This window comes from Phacochoerus africanus, chromosome 8, assembly GCF_016906955.1.
Source record: "Phacochoerus africanus isolate WHEZ1 chromosome 8, ROS_Pafr_v1, whole genome shotgun sequence".
NCBI lineage: Eukaryota > Metazoa > Chordata > Mammalia > Artiodactyla > Suidae > Phacochoerus > Phacochoerus africanus.
In genome coordinates this window covers 71,959,393-71,976,642 of record NC_062551.1, presented here as the reverse complement: position 1 = coordinate 71,976,642, position 17,250 = coordinate 71,959,393, and the positions used below count along the sequence as shown (strand labels likewise).

The window sequence follows — 17,250 nt, the reverse complement described above, 5'->3', positions numbered from 1 at the left end:
TTCGATCTCTGGCCTTGCTCAGTGGGTTAGGGATCCGGCTTTGAGCTGTGGTGTAGGTCACAGATGAGGCTAAGATCTGGCATTGCTGTGGCTCTGGTGTAGGCCGGCAGCAACAGGTCCAATTCAACCCGTAGCCTGGGAATCTTCATATGCCGTGGGTGTGGCCCTAAAAGAAAGACAAAAAAATAAAAAAATAAAAATAAAAGCCAATAGTATTGTGAGTGAGAGGGAGATGATGATAAAAGCCAAGTTTTAAAGTAGCTACTCGAGACTAGACACTTTTCGAGGTGTGTGACACAATTACCTCGTTCAGCGATCTCAATTAGATGATGGAAGATGAGGAAACAGCCTGAGAGAAGCTAAATAATTCCACTGAATTACACAGCCCAAAGGAAAGACAGGAAGTTAATGACACCATGTATTTCCCCTGCCTCCTGATGGGATTAATGCTAAAGCTTTTTCTAAAACAGTATCGTCCACCCTTTTGGAACAGACATCCAGAAAAATGATATACACCCGCTGCCAATAGGATCTATTTTCTAGAGTAAACGCATTTAGGTAAACAAGTCCAAATGCATTCTTAGAACTTATAGGAGCCAAAGGGAACTGATACCTTGAGATCCAGTTTGGTGTTAACGGGATCCTGGAGTTCAGACTCTGTCAAAGTGCTTGTCTCTGACTTCACATTCTGCAGGACGTCCTCGGGCGGTCCCTTCATTGCGTGGTTGTCTGCGGTGGACCCGATTCCAAAAAAGTCTAGTATCACCACCCAGGTCTGCAGTGTGATCAGCACATCCAGGCAGTTAAAATCCACGTCGATGCTCCGGTTAATTCGATTATAACTGGAAGAGAATTCTGGATGTTTCTTATCCACCAAGAATACGTTGATATGGACCAAGGAATCATCAAATTTACTCTTTCCCGCAAATATCTTGGGCTCGTCTACTGTTGGAGAAGGAGGTGGGGTCAAGGGACAGTCCTTGTCTTGGACCTCCTTTTGCTTCTTCCGGGAGGCCGAGGTGGGTCTCTGGTACAGCTGGAAGACGTTAGGCGCCTCTTCCATGTGGGAAGGGAGAGACCGCGGCATATCCGGATACTCCACGTTGGACACGGAAGGACAAGACTGCGAGAGATACTCCTTCTGCGCTAAACTAGATGGCTTCGGGGCGCCCCGAGACATCATCAGGTTCTTATACTTGGAGTCCGGATTCTTCTCCAGTAAGTCTTCCATCAGCAGAGAGCGCAGGGCAATCTGAATGGACAGAGTCTGAGGATGGTCTTTACTGAATTCCACCTCAAAATCCTGAAACTTCAAGCTCACAAGACCCTGGGACCCCAAAGTCAGATCTCCGCTGAGCTGCACCTGAAGCTCTGATATACAGAAGTTGGCTTGGATCTGGGTAAAGGATCTGACTTCCCTCACGGACAAGGACTTCTGAGAAGAGGTGGAGAGGCTGGCGTGGCTGAACAATCCATTCTCCTTCCTTTCAACGGAAGGCTCGCCACAGGAACCGAGGGAAGGCAGAGGAGAATTCGGGCAAGGCGAGGAGGCAGCGCTGACCGGAAACTTATTCAGATCTTCACTGTACACGAGATTGTCCAGCGTTTGCAAAACCTGCTCGTACACGTGCTTCGCCAGCACCACCTGTGCACAAAGAGAAAGACTGAGTTCTTCCACCACCGTTCGCCATGGCACTCACGCACACCACCCACGGAGGTTTCTACGGCTTTGGCCCCGAGAGGCTAGAAACTAGTTGAGAGCAAGGACTATCTCTTTTGCTTCTTTTCTGTCCTTACCCCTCTCTGACCCATGACTAACTCAAGGCCCTCCCCGGGCACCTCACGAAATTATCTACGCACAGTGAATGTCCAATTAGTGCTATTAATTGTAGGCCTGAATCACCAAAAGCACTCTTTCTGGTTTTAACCCCGCAAACACAATTACAGAAATTGAAGGGAATACTGCTAGACGTCCAACGTAGTTACACCTTAGGACTGAGAGATAAGACTCACGGTTATAAAACTTGCTGATCACCACCAATGAGTATAACGATCCATGTTTAGTACAGCTGAACAAACATAGAGGACTTTTTAATGATAATAATGATGATCCATGATGACTTATGTTACTCCCTTATTTTGTTTTTAATTAGAATTTTATTAAAAATATTTTCAGGAGTTCCCTGGTGGCACAGAGGGTTAAGGACCCGGCCTTGTCTCTGCTGTGGCTCGGTTCACGGCTGTGGTTCAAGTTCGATCCCTGGCTCCAGAACTTGCACGTGCCATGGGAAGAGCCAAAAAAAAATTTTTTCAGTAAGTTTTTTATTTACTTAAGGACAATTATTTTAACAGAGGAATGCCAAACAGATACAGAAAAGATAGAACTGGAAAGTGATCATTTTGTAACCCCTAAATAAATATGAATCCCACTACAATTACCAGTGGATAAGCCCTTCTAGGAATGACTGACAGGGAGCTTTAAGATGGAGGGATCCGCAATCTTGCCCCCTGAAGGCAATCAACAGTTTCAGCATCACTGATGGAGTCAATCAGACATTATCTGCCTCCTAATATAATACAATATAAAGTACCCTGCACCACTTTTCTTTTTGTCTTTTGTCTTTTTACAGCCACACCCGCAGCATGTGGAGGTTCCCAGGCTGGGGTCGAATCTGAGCTGTAGCTGCCGGCCTACGCCACAGCTGCAGCAAAGCCAGATCCAAGTCATGTCTGTGATGTTCTTATTTATTTATTTTTTTCACTGCACCACGTTTGAAGTGTCCTGGCCAAAAAAAAAAAAAAAAAAGCCTGAATCCAGGTAAACCTGCAGAGTTACGTTATGGTGCACAGGAAATGGGGGGCTGGGGGGGGGGGGACAGGTTCAGTGACACCACAAACTAACAGCCAAATCCAGAATGTGGGACATCCCACAGGGCAACTGACCTGGTTTTCCCAATAAAATAATGAGAATGGAGGGGTGAGGGGTGGGAGAGAAACTAAATGAATAGAGACCACAAGATGTATCACCCCAAATGCCATGGGAAAACCTTGTTTGGATCATGACTCAAATTCCAACAAATGATTCAGACATTTAAAAAATGTCTCTGAAATCTAAAATGGAGTAAAATTCAGATGATACTAAGGAATCTTCATTAATTTTGTAAGGCATGATAATACCATATAATGGTACTATATAAACTATAAGTTGTTTTTTTTTCAGCGATGCCTGCCTGCAGGCTGCAGAAGTTCCCAGACCAGGGAACCAACCCAAACCCCTGCAGTGACCAGAGCCACAGCAGTGATAACATCAGATCCTTAACTCGCTGTGCCACCAGGGAACTCCCTATAGTTATTTTTTTAATGCACATAGTTTGTAGTGATACATTCCAAAACATAGGGTTAAAAATGAGATGAGGTCGAGGATTTGCCTTAAAATATTTCCCCAAAGGGGGTGAAAAAAGATGGACAAGACAAATGTGGCAAAGTCTTGGTAACTATGGAATCTCAGAGATGGGACCATGAGTTTATTAGACTATTCTACTTTGGTCTATTTTTTTAATTTTTCAAAATAAAATATTGTAATTATTTAAATTACTAAATTAAGATTTACATAATAATTTAAAGAATTACTTTCAACAATTTTTTAAGATTTTCAGCAAAAAATGGTACTTACTGTGGTAAGTTAAGTCAATGGTAACCATAAAAATAGGAAGTCAATATGACCCAACAGAATTCATATTATGCGCTAGGTGAAGAAATTCATCTGAAGTAACCACCACTGACAAGGCAAAAGCTTAAAAGCCCAAAAGGAAGAGATGCGGGGAAAATTCTCTCACCCAGAGACCCACGTCCAGGAAGCACTGATGTTAAAAGGTACACATGTCATGAGCAGCAGAGCAGCTGCCAGACTAGTGACCATCAGTGCCCAAGGTCAGGGTCCACCGTCCTAAGATCCTGCCTGTCTTTGCTGTTTTACAATGTTATGCTTTTCGCTCTCATCCCTGTGAAAGCAGGAAAAATGACACTTTTGAAGGAGAAAGGATGACAGATATATACACACATACACACCACACACACACACACACACACACACACACACACACCCCGGACCAGTTCATTTCAACGAGGGCAAGACTAATTCTGCCTTGAAAGGATCTGTCAACAGCTCAGATAATCAGATTGTTTTATCAGCTGGGCCAGATATGTCAAAGGTGTGACAAGAATTACATCCTCCTGGGAAAGAAAGGCTCTGACTTTTTAAACAATAACTTTCCTCGCTTCCGAATGGCAATGGAATCAAGGATTTCCTCTCTTCCTCTGCAGAACTCAGCCCCCTCCACAGGAAGAAGGAGAACAGTGATAGAAGGATACGGTGAAAGGATTCCATGTTTATTGGAACAAGTTATCGACATTAATATACACGAATGACCTCTTTGAATTTATATATTTTTCCTTCCAACATTTTATATATATAACATATAACAAAACATGTTTATAGAACATAAACGTAAAACAATTACATGACTTCAACTGTCCTGATTAAACATCATTAAGGTGTTTGTTTACCTGAACTGGATTGACAAATTTTCCTTCAATCTTCATGATGCTAGAAGTTCCCAGGTCATCTGGACTAAGGGAGAAAGTCAATTCAGATTCTCTCTCTATAGGGATCTTCTCCAATTTAAACTGAATGGTCGTGTTGTTCAGGATGTGAAAAGCTGGTGTAAGAGAGGAAATGACAGACTGGAAACACTCATACTTATTGCGTTCCTGCTGATAAAGTGGAGGCTGCATAAAACAAAGCCCAGGAGTTGCTCTTCGACCAGGAGGGTGGGTTAGCCTGGCACCTGGGGCCTATGACTGAGGACAAACTGCGATAACTATTCCCAAGACCAAAACTCAGAGCAAGCAGAGGTGCAAAATAAACTTATACACAAAAAGAAACACTATTTTCATGACATGCTCCATTTGGTGGCTTTAAAATATGGTGCAGTTGGAGTTCCTGTCATGGCTCAGTAGAATGAAACGAATTTGACTAGGATCCATGAGGATGCAGGTTTGATCCCTGGCCTCCCTCAGTGGGTTAAGGATCTGGCGTTGCTATGAGCCATGGTGTAGGTCTCAGATGAGGCTCTGATCCCGTGTTGCCGTGGCTGTGGTGCAGGCCAGCAGCTACAACTCCAATTCGACCCCTAGCCTGGGAACCTCCATATGCCATGGGTTCAGCCCTATAGACACAAAAGACAAAAACAAACAAACAAACAAACAGTGTGGTGAACATTAACCCAGGTCAGGATCCACATTAAGCTTCTCTTAGCCTCCCAAGCTGGCATTTTTCCAAACCAAATTGTTCATCTACACCCAGCTTTCAGATATAGATTGATCCCTTTTATTGGGCCTAAACCAGAATCAAGGACAATACAAGATTCTAAGGGAACAACTTTTTTTTTTTTTTTTTGAATGGCTGCAGCCACAGCATATGGAAGTTCCTGGGCTAGGGACTGAATCTGAGCTGAAGCTGCAAGCTACATCACAGCTACAGCAATGCCAGATCCTTTAACCCACTGCACTGGGCTGGGGATCGAACCCATGCCCCTACAGCTACCCGAGCCACTGTAGATGGATGCTTAACCCACTGCACCACAGCAGGAGCTCCTAAGTGAACAACTTTTATCCCAAACAGAGAAAACAATCTCTTGGCAAACATGTAAATGACTCAGTGAATTAACATCTGAGAACCACAGGGGAAGTACTCAAAGGCATTAATTTATCCACCAATCAATAACGTCATCTAGCGCTTACCCGATTTCTGCAGATGCCAAGACTAATAGATTGAACTGTTTGGTTTTAGCAGATCGGTTCAAGAGCACAGGAGTTTCCGTCATGGCTCAGTGGTAATAAACCCAACTAGTATCTATGAGGACGAGTGTGATTCCTGGCCTTCCTCAGCGGGTTAAGGATCCAGCACTGCTGTGAGCTATGGTGTAGGATGCAGATGTGGCTCGGATCCAGCATTGCTGTAGCTGTCGTGTAGGCCAATGGCTACAGCTCTGATTCAGCCCCTAGCCTGGGAACCACCATATGCCACAGGTACGGCCCTAAAAAGACAAAAAAAAAAAAAAAACCCACAAATACAGGGATTTTATTCCTAGAACCCTGGACCAAACCATTACAGAAAACAGGCGAATACTAAAAGGAGAACATAACATTCAGAGACTTAATTTCACATTCTATTTCTGTCAACCTCTCCAGGTATCTTAGGTTACAATATTCAATCAGGGAGTCCCCGTTGTGGCTCAGCAGAAACGAATCCGACTAATATCCACGAGGTCAAGGGTTCAGTGGGTTAAAGGATCCAGCGCTGCCGTGAGTTGTGATGTGGGTCACAGATACAGCTCAGATCCTGCATTGCTGTGGCTGTGGCATAGGCCAGCAGCTATAGCTCCGATTCAACCCGTAGCCTGGGAACTTCCAAGTGCTGCAAGTGTGGCCCTAAAAAAAAAAAAAAAAAATCACTTAGGAAAGAGCAACAGCTTAGGAATGAAAAAATCAAATGTATTTGACCGAGGAGTTCCTGTCATGGCTCAGTGGTTAACGAATCCGACTAGGAACCATGAGGTGGCGGGTTTGATCCCTGGCCTTGCTCAGTGGGTTAAGGATCCGGTGTTGCCTCGAGCTCTGGTGTAGGTTGCAGACGTGGCTCGGATCCCGCATTGCGGTGGCTCTGGTGTAGGCCAGCGTCTACAGCTCCGATTCAACCCCCAGCCTGGGAACCTCCATACGCCGAGGGAGCAGCCCAAGAAATGGCAAAAAGACCAAAAAAATAAATAAATAAAAATGTATTTGACCGAATTAAATAATACTCTAACAGAATTGACTCACTGAAGCATCTCTGTAAATGAGCACTCACCCAAGGGGGCCACTTAAAAAAAAATTTTTTTAGGAATTTCCTTGTGATGCAGCAGTCACGGACCTGGCATGGTCACCGCAGCAGCTCAGGTCACTGCTGTGACAAAGGTTCTGTCTCTGGCCTGGGGACTTCCACATGCCACGGACATGGCCAAAAAAACTTCTTACTTTGCCAAATATGCTATTCAATGGAAAAAGCTGAAAACATACCAACCTAATATCAAATATCCCACTGAAATTCTATTTCGATTTCTTAAATATTAACTGGGGATACCTCTAAGAAAGGTTTCTGTTGTTATTTTAAGCTAAGTACCGCGTGAGCTGGGCACGGAATGTTTAAACAAAATGAGGCAAAAGACACACGCTCCTCACCTTGACCTCGATGCAAAGACTCGAAGAAATCGTGTCGGGTGAAATGTGCTTCCTCCTGACTGTTGGCACTGGCGGACCCAGCAGGAGGGCAAAACGCCCGGGTTACTTCAGGCCCAGGACCCTCTCTGCCTGCCAGCTGGGTGCAGTTCAAAGAATATAACTTAATGTCTTTGATTTCCACTTGCAGACGATCGCTTCTGGATTCATCATCTCCCGCCACAAAATTCTGGATGAAGATCTGTCCCAGGTGTCCTACCAACAACTCGGGACTCCCAGGCTTCCGAGGGACAGACACGACTGGGGACTCGATGTTTATGTTCAAGATCAGCTTTACAGTGTCAGAATGAGAGGCCTCGAGGCCAAACCCATATATGTCATTTTCTTCTAAGACAAAGGGTTCCCGGGCCTTCCGTGGAGTTTCGAAAAGTGACACCATCTCACTGTACTCGGCCGTCTTGGTGGCCAGGACCGTGGTCACCTTGGTGGCGGCGCTTTTCAGCATACTTCGGAAATTTTCCTCCAGTTCGTCCATGGACAATGCCAACTCCTTCAAAAATTTGGCAGAGTGGTTGTAATGCAGGGAAGCCATCTTGAGGCTGAGAAAACATTCCTGCTTCGATTTCTCAACAAGGGTGAAACTCAACGCTTCGGTGAGGGCTGCCTCTTCCATCCTGACAAATACAGACTCAAAGTAGCCGATGTCACTGATGATGTTTTCATAGCCTATGGAATTCCCAATGCTGACAACATACTGGTTCTTGACGTTGTCTTGGGTCAAATCCATAAGCTGCAAACAGCCAAGAGAACCGTTCACGTCGAACGTGCTGCCCATGGAAACATTGACCTTGGTGCCCCCTATACTCGCCGTTGCAATCTTCCTGCCGTACTTCTCCCCGTGTGCCATCCCCACGGTCCGCAGGAGCAGTAAGTTAAGTCTGTGGATTTCCACCGCGACCTCAGTGTTTTGTTCGTAGGTAGACTGGTAGGCTCCTTGTTCCCTAAAGCTTCTTTCAAAATCAGTCATTAAAGGCTGAGGACTCAAATCATCTTTTTCCTTGGGAAAGGACTTTTGAAGAAAACCAATCAGCTCCACAATTGTCTCTGGATTTAGGATAATATCCAAATTGTTCACCTGTAGTGAAATCACCTGAAGAGTGCTGTCCAAATTCATCGATGGGCACTCTGAACTCACAAACTGATATTCCAGCTTAATGAGGGACTCTTGTTCTTTGGTGAGAATTCTGTCCAGAGAGATACCCGTGGCTGACTGGTCGTTTAGTGTGGCAGCATTGGTGAGGTGGGCCGCGTTGGGTCCAGAGACAGGAGACTGGGCCCTGCTATCCCGGAGGCTCCCCGTTGGGATATCAAAGCTCAGGTTCTTGTGTGAAGCCATCAAAAGATCAAAATCAGCACCGTATGTCTGCATGGTGTCCACCAGGAGCAAACCGTGGACGGTGAGGGAGACCTCGGCATCGTAAGGCCTCTTCACGAAGTGAGCGTTGGTACCGAACACCTTCAGCACAGAAATGTACCGGCCGTTGCTCTCAACGCCGAGCTGCATGCAGTTCACTTGAAACTCAGCCAGCAGGAGCTGGGACTCCACCAGAACCTCCCGGGTGTGCTGCTCCAGGGTCACGATGCTCTGGGTTAAATTCATCACGGAGTCCTGCAAACTCCCCCGCTGCCCGCCTTGGGGGAAAATCTTCTCTTTAAACTGAGTGTCCAAAGTCTTCATTTCTGGGGTGGTCAGGAGAGCAAAGCAGTTCTTCAGAGCTGCTATTTTATCTTCATTGATGTGGATCTTTAGGTCTGGAAGGTTGCCTGAGAGCACGGCTCCGGGGTACTTGGGATCTGAAGTGTAAATCAACCGCCGCTCTAACTGGAGGTGAACGTTGAATTTCTCCACCACGTGGGTCGGTCCCACGTCAATATCCTGGACGTGCTTCCAGTTGTCCTTCACTCGTCCCACCATGATCTGGAGGTCCAGGAAGGACAGCGAGTACCTCTCATACATCTTCGTGCTCATTAGCTGTGCCTGAAGCTGCTCTTCACTGAATTCAACTCCAGAAAACGGAGGTGTTTTCTCCCCACTACTGCCACTTGTCTCGGGGGGTGGGGTGTTCGGAGGTGTGGCCAGAGGGGTCTTATATTCATCATCACTAAACTGATTCTCTTCGGATGCTGAGCCATCCCCGCTCTTCCCCTTGGTGTCATCTGCAGAGGGAAGAAGAGGAGACTCAAAGTACATGTCTGCTCTTTCCTCCCTCTTCCCTTAATGTCACGATTCAGAAAGGTACATGCAGACGATTCCACTCAGAATGGATAAGCAATGAGCCCTACTGTACAGCACAGGGAACTGTATCCAATCTCTTGGGACAGGACATGATGGAGGATCTTATGAGAAAAAAATGTATGTATACGCATGACTGGGTCACTTGGCTGTACGGCAGAAATTGGCACAACATTGTAAACCAACTACATTTTTTTAAAAAATGAGGATGTACAGAATCGACCAGCCCCAATTTACAAAAAAAAAAAATAGATAAAAACTCTTAAGCATGATCTTCTGTATTTACCATTTATTCAGTGTGACCCCACCTGCTGATCTGGACGTCAAAACATAAAGACTCAAAGTATAGGAACATGAGACGAGATGGAGCCCTGCTGACACGGGAACACACGACAGGGTGCGGAAACCAGCAACCTGCTGCAGGAAGCTGCCTCCCGCCACCTGAGCTGCGCTGCCCTGAGCCACCAGCACCAGCACCCCCACATCACTCTCCATGTTTGTTTGCCTTTTCCTGGATTCGTCTATGTTCATTCTGTTCCCCCCACTAGAATGCTCCAAAAGAACAGAGGTCTGCTCTGCCATCCTCGACACAACACCCCTCGTGCCTAGAGCAGTGCTTGGCAAGCAGTAACTGCTCAAGACGTCACGTTGCAGCCACAGAGTTCACACTCTTAACCCCTCTCCTGTGGAGCAGCGCCAAGACAACCACAAAATCACATCACTGGGTTTGGACACCTATGTCCCTGTTCCCTGTTTGTTTTTTATAAATTCAAGTAGGTGCTTTCTGTGGCTGTGTAATCCTTTTCTCCAGATGCAATTCCCTTCTCACACTCCGCTTAGGCCAAACTATTCCACTCCAGCTCAAATCCTACCCTCTTCTCCTCTTCTGGGTCTTTCCGTGAAGTAACATAAGGTTGAGCTTCCTCGACCTCTCTTACCCCATGAATCCTCCTTCCTCCCTTCCATCTCAAAGTAAACAATGAACACTTTTTGAATCTAATAATAGTAAGGGAATTACACTCCAGGAGCCTTTTTATATATGTCCCCAATATTCCTAAATAGATTAAATCTCTATTCCTAAAATTATGTACTGAGAAATAATGTTTCTTAAAATACAAAACATTACATAAGAACTACAAATAAAAACCACGGTGAGATATGACTTCATAGTCATAAAAATGGCTAGAATCCAAAAGACAGAGAATAACAAGTGTTGCCAGGGTGTAGAGAAATTGGAAGCTTCATACAACGCTGGTGAGATAGGCAAATGGTGCAGCCTCCTTGGAAAACAATCTGGCAGTTCTTCAAAATGTTAAACATAAGGTCATCATATGACCGAGTGAGTCCACACTGAAACAAACCCAGGAGACGGAAAATACGTCTACACAAAAGCCTGTACATGAATGTTCATCCCAGCACTACTCACAAGAGCCAAAAACCGGAAACAATTCAAATGTCCACCAACTGATGAATGGATAAATAAAATGCAACATACTCATACAGGGAATGTTCTTCAGCCGAAAATAGGAATGAAGTATTGACACCTGCTACGACATGGATAAACCTTGAGAACACTATGCTGAGTAAAAGAAGTCAGACATGAGAGGCCACATATTACATGATTCCATTCATACGAACTGTTGGGAATATGCAAATCCACAGAGAAGGCAAGATTAGTGGTTGGCAAGGGCTGGGAGAGGTGGTAATAGAGATTAACTGCTTATGGGTTAGACTTTCTTCATGGAATGATGAAAATGTTCTAGAATTAGATAACAGAGTTGTGCAATCTTATGAATATACTGAAAACAACTAAATTGTACATTTTCAAGTATACGTCAATGAAGCCATTATTAAAAAGTAACCAGTGAACTTCAGAGTTAAAAAGTGTTAAGAAAATCCTTTTTAAGCTTTGCTGGGTTCAGCACAGAGGGTCAGTCCAACCGAGGTACGGCTTCACTTCTTCCCGTTCACACTCTACCTTGGGTATTGGTCAACAGCATTCTTCCTAGATCCACGACAACCAACACGGGATTCTTGAATTTGAAGTCGTCAGGAAAAATCACTTGCGGGGCAGAAATATCTAGTCGTACAGTCCACCGTTTACTCTCCTCCTGCAAAAAGAATGACAAATAACTTTTACCTGCAACTGCTGACGGTGGGCAACTTCATCAAGGGGGGTTCAAGGCTCCCTAAAAGCCACACTAGCTAGGGTCACGGATGGTCTATGGAATTACAGCAGAATGTTTAGAACCAAAGTGGATCTGAATGCTTGAGGATTTGAGATATCACCACAGGCAAATGTCTGCAGTGGGAGGAAAAAAAAAATGTGCAAATCAGTGGTTCAGGGAATTGTCTGCGCTTTGATTTTGATGATCAGTGGTTTAAGAAACCATTTAAACATTTAAATAAGTTTAAATGATTTAAACATTTCTAAATTTATAGGACTTAACACTTTATTGTAGAAACCGTGGAATTCAAAAAATGTAGAAATCCGAATATTTTTATCTATTCATGGACATTGCTAACTCTGAACTTTCGTGCCAAAATATCTTAGTGAAAAATGTAAGCTGTGACATTTGAGATTAAAAAAAAACACCAATTCATGAATTTGTGAACAGCTTTTCCCTGCAAATAAACTTTGTCTCAATTATATTTGGTAAAAGCAAATTTATATAAATGTTATCAGGGAGTTCCTGTCGTGGCGCAGTGGAAACGAATCCGAGTAGGAATCATGAGATTTCGGGTTCGATCCCTGGCCTTGCTCCGTGGGTTAAGGATCTGGCATTGCTGTGGCTGTGGCGTAGGCTGGTTGCCACAGCTCCGATTTGACCCCTAGCCTGGGAAACTCCATATGCAGGTGCTGCCCTAAAAAAGCAAAAAAAAAAAGTTATCAAAAAGAGGAGTTCCCCAGTGACTCAGCAAGTTAAGGGGTCTGGCATTGTCACTGCACAGGTTCAATCCCTGGCATGGGAAACTTCCGCACGCCTCGAGCATAGCCAAAAACAAACAAACAAACAAACAAAAAAACCTCTTGGTCTAAGATAATCAAAAGATCCTAAATGTTATAATTTGTGTTGATACAAACACACAAAAACAAAAATCAAGACTCATTCTCCATGCCATACCATATACCTTTTCCTCTCAACATTTCTGCCAACCCTTAAGCTCCCCGCTGTCCAAAAGAAACTGCACTCAACTGCTCCACCTACTGCTGTATCTTGGAAGTGCACCTCCAGGCCAGTGGGTCAGAGACCCAGGTGTGCTGGACTGTTGAGATGTTTCTTGGCTCTCCTATATCTCCTTAACCCCATGTCAGCTGGTCACTTAGCATCACAAAGTGATCATCATCCCCAGAAATCAAAGCTGGGGTGTCATTCCAATTGTTTTTCTTCTGATAACAGTACGTGAAAGGAGATGATCTTAAATACTTATAAAATGTCAGGTCTAGAAAATGGAGCAAAGATGGGCCTTGAGAGTCTTCCAAGAGGGGAACAAGGAAGAATGTGATGTAGTCCGATCATCTGTTAGTATTTATTAAACTCCAACGATAAAAACACTGGATTTTTTTTTTTTTTTTTTGGCCAGCTGGTAAGTATTTCATAGGTTCAGTTTACTTATTGTAAACAGATACAAGCATGTCTATCTACAGCATGTAAAGAACTTGATAGAAAGAAGGGCTTTCGCTTCTCCCACCCCCTAAAAAGAGTATGTATTACGCCCACTTACTATGAAATCACCCACAAGCAAACGATCAAGAGTTTGTCGGATTTCAGCCTTAGTCTGCATCTTCAGTCTGTTATACTGTCTTCGGGCAGCTTCAGCCACTCTCAACTCAAGTTCAGACTGATAACCAAAACCTACAAGATAAGAAACATGCCAGAGAGTCAGAATTTTCAAGTGGCCAGGTGAAAGAGAGCATTGCTACACCTATGCTAACCGGGAATTTCCACCAAAGCCACAAAATAGTCTGTACCACAAGAGTTCCGTACTGTACTTACCCTGGTGCTACATAAGGTAACAGGAAAGAGGCAGAGGTGGCTGAGAGACAGCCACAGGGAGAGAGGCAGTGTGCGAGGGGAGGGTCCCTAACTTACTAGAATTTCTCAAACCATTTTCTGAAAGATTCCAAACTATTCTATTTCAACATCCTTAAAAGCATGACATTACACTGGAAGAGAAATTAGACTTGAGAAGGATATGCCTTCTATCGTCCATCAGTGACAGGGCAATGAGGCCAAGATATCTATGGCTACTGTTTCCATGAAAAGACTCAAACAATGGACTCAAAACTCAGACAACTCATTATCAAGAGGGAGAGATAGGATACATCTGGGAAAGTGCTGTTGTCTTATCCATTTCCCTGTCCATAGAAGGGCTTTTTCTGAACATCTCAAATCTTTGGGGGGAACAAAGGCAGGCGTAACTAAATGAAGGATGATACAGAAGCGTGTGATGATGGACTCTGCAGGACACAAGCGAGTAAAACAGATCACTGATGCTGTCGTCCAGAAGGAAATTCTTGAGCATCCTTCCTAAACTCACTTGCCCCAAAACCCCGGGTAGCCAAGGAAACCACCATCCTAATGGAATGAGAAGTATTTTTAAATGTGGGCTAAATGAAGGCAAAGGAAGAGAAACTATGACAGATACCGATTCCTCTTGAAAGAGTAACTTTCCAAGGACAATTGAGTGACAGAGGACAAGCCTACCCACTTCCTCTGAGCCCTTTTCTACCACTGCCAGGTCATCTGAATGTATAAGAATCCCCGTCCACCAGAAATACAAGAAAGCGATCTTTAGAAAGTCACATAAGATCAAACAAACAAAAAAGTTAACCTGAGGTATGAACCTTTCCCTTGTAGAAAAAGTCGGCTACTTTTCTAATAGCCTGGGGATTATATACAATGTTCAAGGGCCTCGTGCTGACATGCAGCCGCCTCTCGAATTGGCTGTGCGCTGGGTTCCTCTCGTACAGCATCTCAAAAACTGGGTCGTCTGGGTCTGCAGCTAAAGGAAAGAACCAGAGAAAGAAAATGGAACATAGCAAAACAATTACCTTATTTTCGATAACATGCAAGGAACTTCTGCGGGGAGGGGAAGACATTTGTCTAAATTATTTTCCAATTAGTTCTCACTTATGACAACTTTATAAACAGAGAACCTAATGAAGATTGGCTCTAATTTTCAACAGGACTCACCCAGGCTGGGTTGTCGGACTTGCTCCCATTATGGAACCCAGGACCTGGAGGCCCTGCGAGTTGCCCCAGTCACGAGGCGAGGGTGGGGGGAGAGCATGAGGCAGTTTCCACATCAGACACGGGGCCACACAGCAAATCACAGGGCACAAAGCAGGACATGCACCCTCTTTGCGGACCAAGACTACTGAGCTATGGTCACTGTGTTTTTTTTGTTTTTTGTTTTTTGTTTGTTTGTTTTTTTTTTTTTTTTTTTGCTTTTTAGGGCCACACCCTTGGCACATGGAGGTTCCCAGGCTAGGGGTCCAATCGGAGCTACAGCTGCTGGCCTATACCACAGGCACAGCAACACCAGATCTGAGCCGCATCTGTGACCTACACCACAGCTCACGGATACTTAACCCACTGAGCGACAGCAGGGATCAAACCTGCGTCCTCGTGGATACTAGTCAGATTCGTTTCCGTTTCTGCTGAGCCATGACGGGAACTCCCCTCATTCTGTTTTTTTTTTTTTTTGGTCTTTTGTTGTTGCTATTTCTTGGGCCGCTCCCGCGGCATATGGAGGTTCCCAGGCTAGGGGTCCAATCGGAGCTGTAGCCACTGGCCTACACCAGAGCCACAGCAACGCTGGATCCGAGCCGTGTCTGCAACCTACACCACAGCTCACGGCAACGCCGGATCGTTAACCCACTGAGCAAGGGCAAGGACCGAACCTGCAACCTCATGGTTCCTAGTCGGATTCGTTAACCACTGCGCCACGACGGGAACTCCCCTCATTGTGTTTTTAAGGATGAGTTTAAGAACATATGACAACTCACCAGGGCAATGATCACTTCTATCTGCAGATGTTGTCTGGAGACCAAAAGACTGTGAGACTCTGCCAACTTCTTTTTGCTGATGAACCCACACAAAATGCATAAAGGTTAGGGCAAGAGGGGCCGATTCGCCGGGCACACACACTCTCACATTTTCACCTTACGCATCACTCATCTTAGCACAATCGAATCAGAACGTGTCTGACACCAGGTGACCGCAGACCCTCAGGCCGAGCCCACCGGCCCATGCCTTTCTCCCAGGCTTGCATAGGCAGTGCGCTAGCCTGCACGCCACACACAGAACAAATGACTGCTCAGTGGGCACCAAAGGTGTGTGGCTTTTCTAACATTCTCTCTGCCCTCCCACCCTCTCCACAATCCCCCACACCAAAAAACTATGAGAAGAACAAGGGGCTAAAGATTCAACTGTTCTGATACTGTCTCTGCCAACTTTTAGATCAGATCTTCTAATCGAAAAAGAATATTATGCATAAAATATTACACATATCTAGAAAACACGAGGCGGTTCTTTTGTAACTCTGGAAAGATGACACATCCTATCAGTGACTAAGGGTCAGGGTACATGAAAATCACTGCCAGATACAGTGGAAATTCAAATATTGACCTTGAAATGCAGAAAATGGTGGCGCTTACGGCATTATCTTCCAAATCGGAGCAGCTATTCCAAGGAGGGTCTAACACAGGAAGGGAAGGAGGCACTGCCATAAATCCCCCCACCCCTACCCCCCTGCTCTCTGACACATTCAAAAAAGACATTTCTAACTCCACTTTGATCTGAATCAGCCTGCCTCAAAATGATCAACTGTTAGAACAAATCAAATTACTGTTACATGCTACTTGCCTAAAACAGACCACAATTCACCGACACCCTGGATGGATCAGCCCCCAGTGCGGTACATACCGGATTGGGGAAGACCAGGAGAGGAAATGTGGTTCCTGCCGTAGCCAGGTCGCGAAGAAACAGGCCACCCAAGCGGACTAGAAGCAAGGAGGAATTCCTTCGAGGAAGAGACTCGGCGAGGAGTTTTACACCTACAGAAAATAAGTGTTAAGAGCTGATTATACGCCGTCAGAGCCTTGAGTATTTTAAAAGTATCAGACATTAATATTTTACAGGAGACTATCAGATATCATGACCTAGTTCTCCTTGAAATTAGAATAACCCTATCTACATACCTATACATCTATCTATGTAAATGTATAAGAAATATTCAAAGTTTCCCAACAGAATGAATTTTAAACAGAGCATTTTACAGGTAAGCTCAAGCAGTCTGCTAACTCACACTAAGGCTGTGATTTCCCAGCTCGCAAGATGCTGAAGTCTAAAACAAACTGGCTTGGCAGAGCTTCCTTGCCCGCCCGCTTACATCTCTCACAAGCGTCCTATCTTAATAAATCTAGATCTTGCCTATCACTTGGCCTCTCAAAAAACAAAAACAGGAGTTCCCGTCATGGCGCAGTGGTTAACGAATCCGACTAGGGACCATGAGGTTACGGGTTCAGTCCCTGCCCTTGCTCAGTGGGTTGACGATCCGGCGTTGCCGTGAGCTGTGGTGTAGGTTGCAGATGCGGCTCTGATCCCACATTGCTGTGGCTCTGGCGTAGGCCGGCGGCTACAGCTCCGATTCGACCCCTGGCCTGGGAACCT

At 45.0% G+C, this 17,250-nt stretch overlaps 1 protein-coding gene across 6 annotated transcripts in view; it reads right to left on the bottom strand.

Moving 5' to 3' along the window:
* The window catches only part of VPS13D (vacuolar protein sorting 13 homolog D), a 255,497-nt gene that overhangs the window by 213,765 nt on the left and 24,482 nt on the right, over positions 1-17,250 (bottom strand). For 5 of the 6 annotated variants that reach the window (XM_047791889.1, XM_047791884.1, XM_047791885.1 and 2 more), the window contains exons 14-21: positions 16,504-16,634; positions 15,585-15,660; positions 14,408-14,578; positions 13,298-13,428; positions 11,550-11,682; positions 7,282-9,495; positions 4,567-4,718; positions 614-1,645 (exon numbers count right to left, since the gene is read on the bottom strand). In XM_047791889.1, the coding sequence (XP_047647845.1) occupies positions 614-1,645; positions 4,567-4,718; positions 7,282-9,495; positions 11,550-11,682; positions 13,298-13,428; positions 14,408-14,578; positions 15,585-15,660; positions 16,504-16,634 (4,040 nt within the window). Of the gene's footprint in view, positions 1-613; positions 1,646-4,566; positions 4,719-7,281; positions 9,496-11,549; positions 11,683-13,297; positions 13,429-14,407; positions 14,579-15,584; positions 15,661-16,503; positions 16,635-17,250 lie in introns of those variants that run through there. The other variant, XM_047791888.1, reaches the window with a different exon arrangement.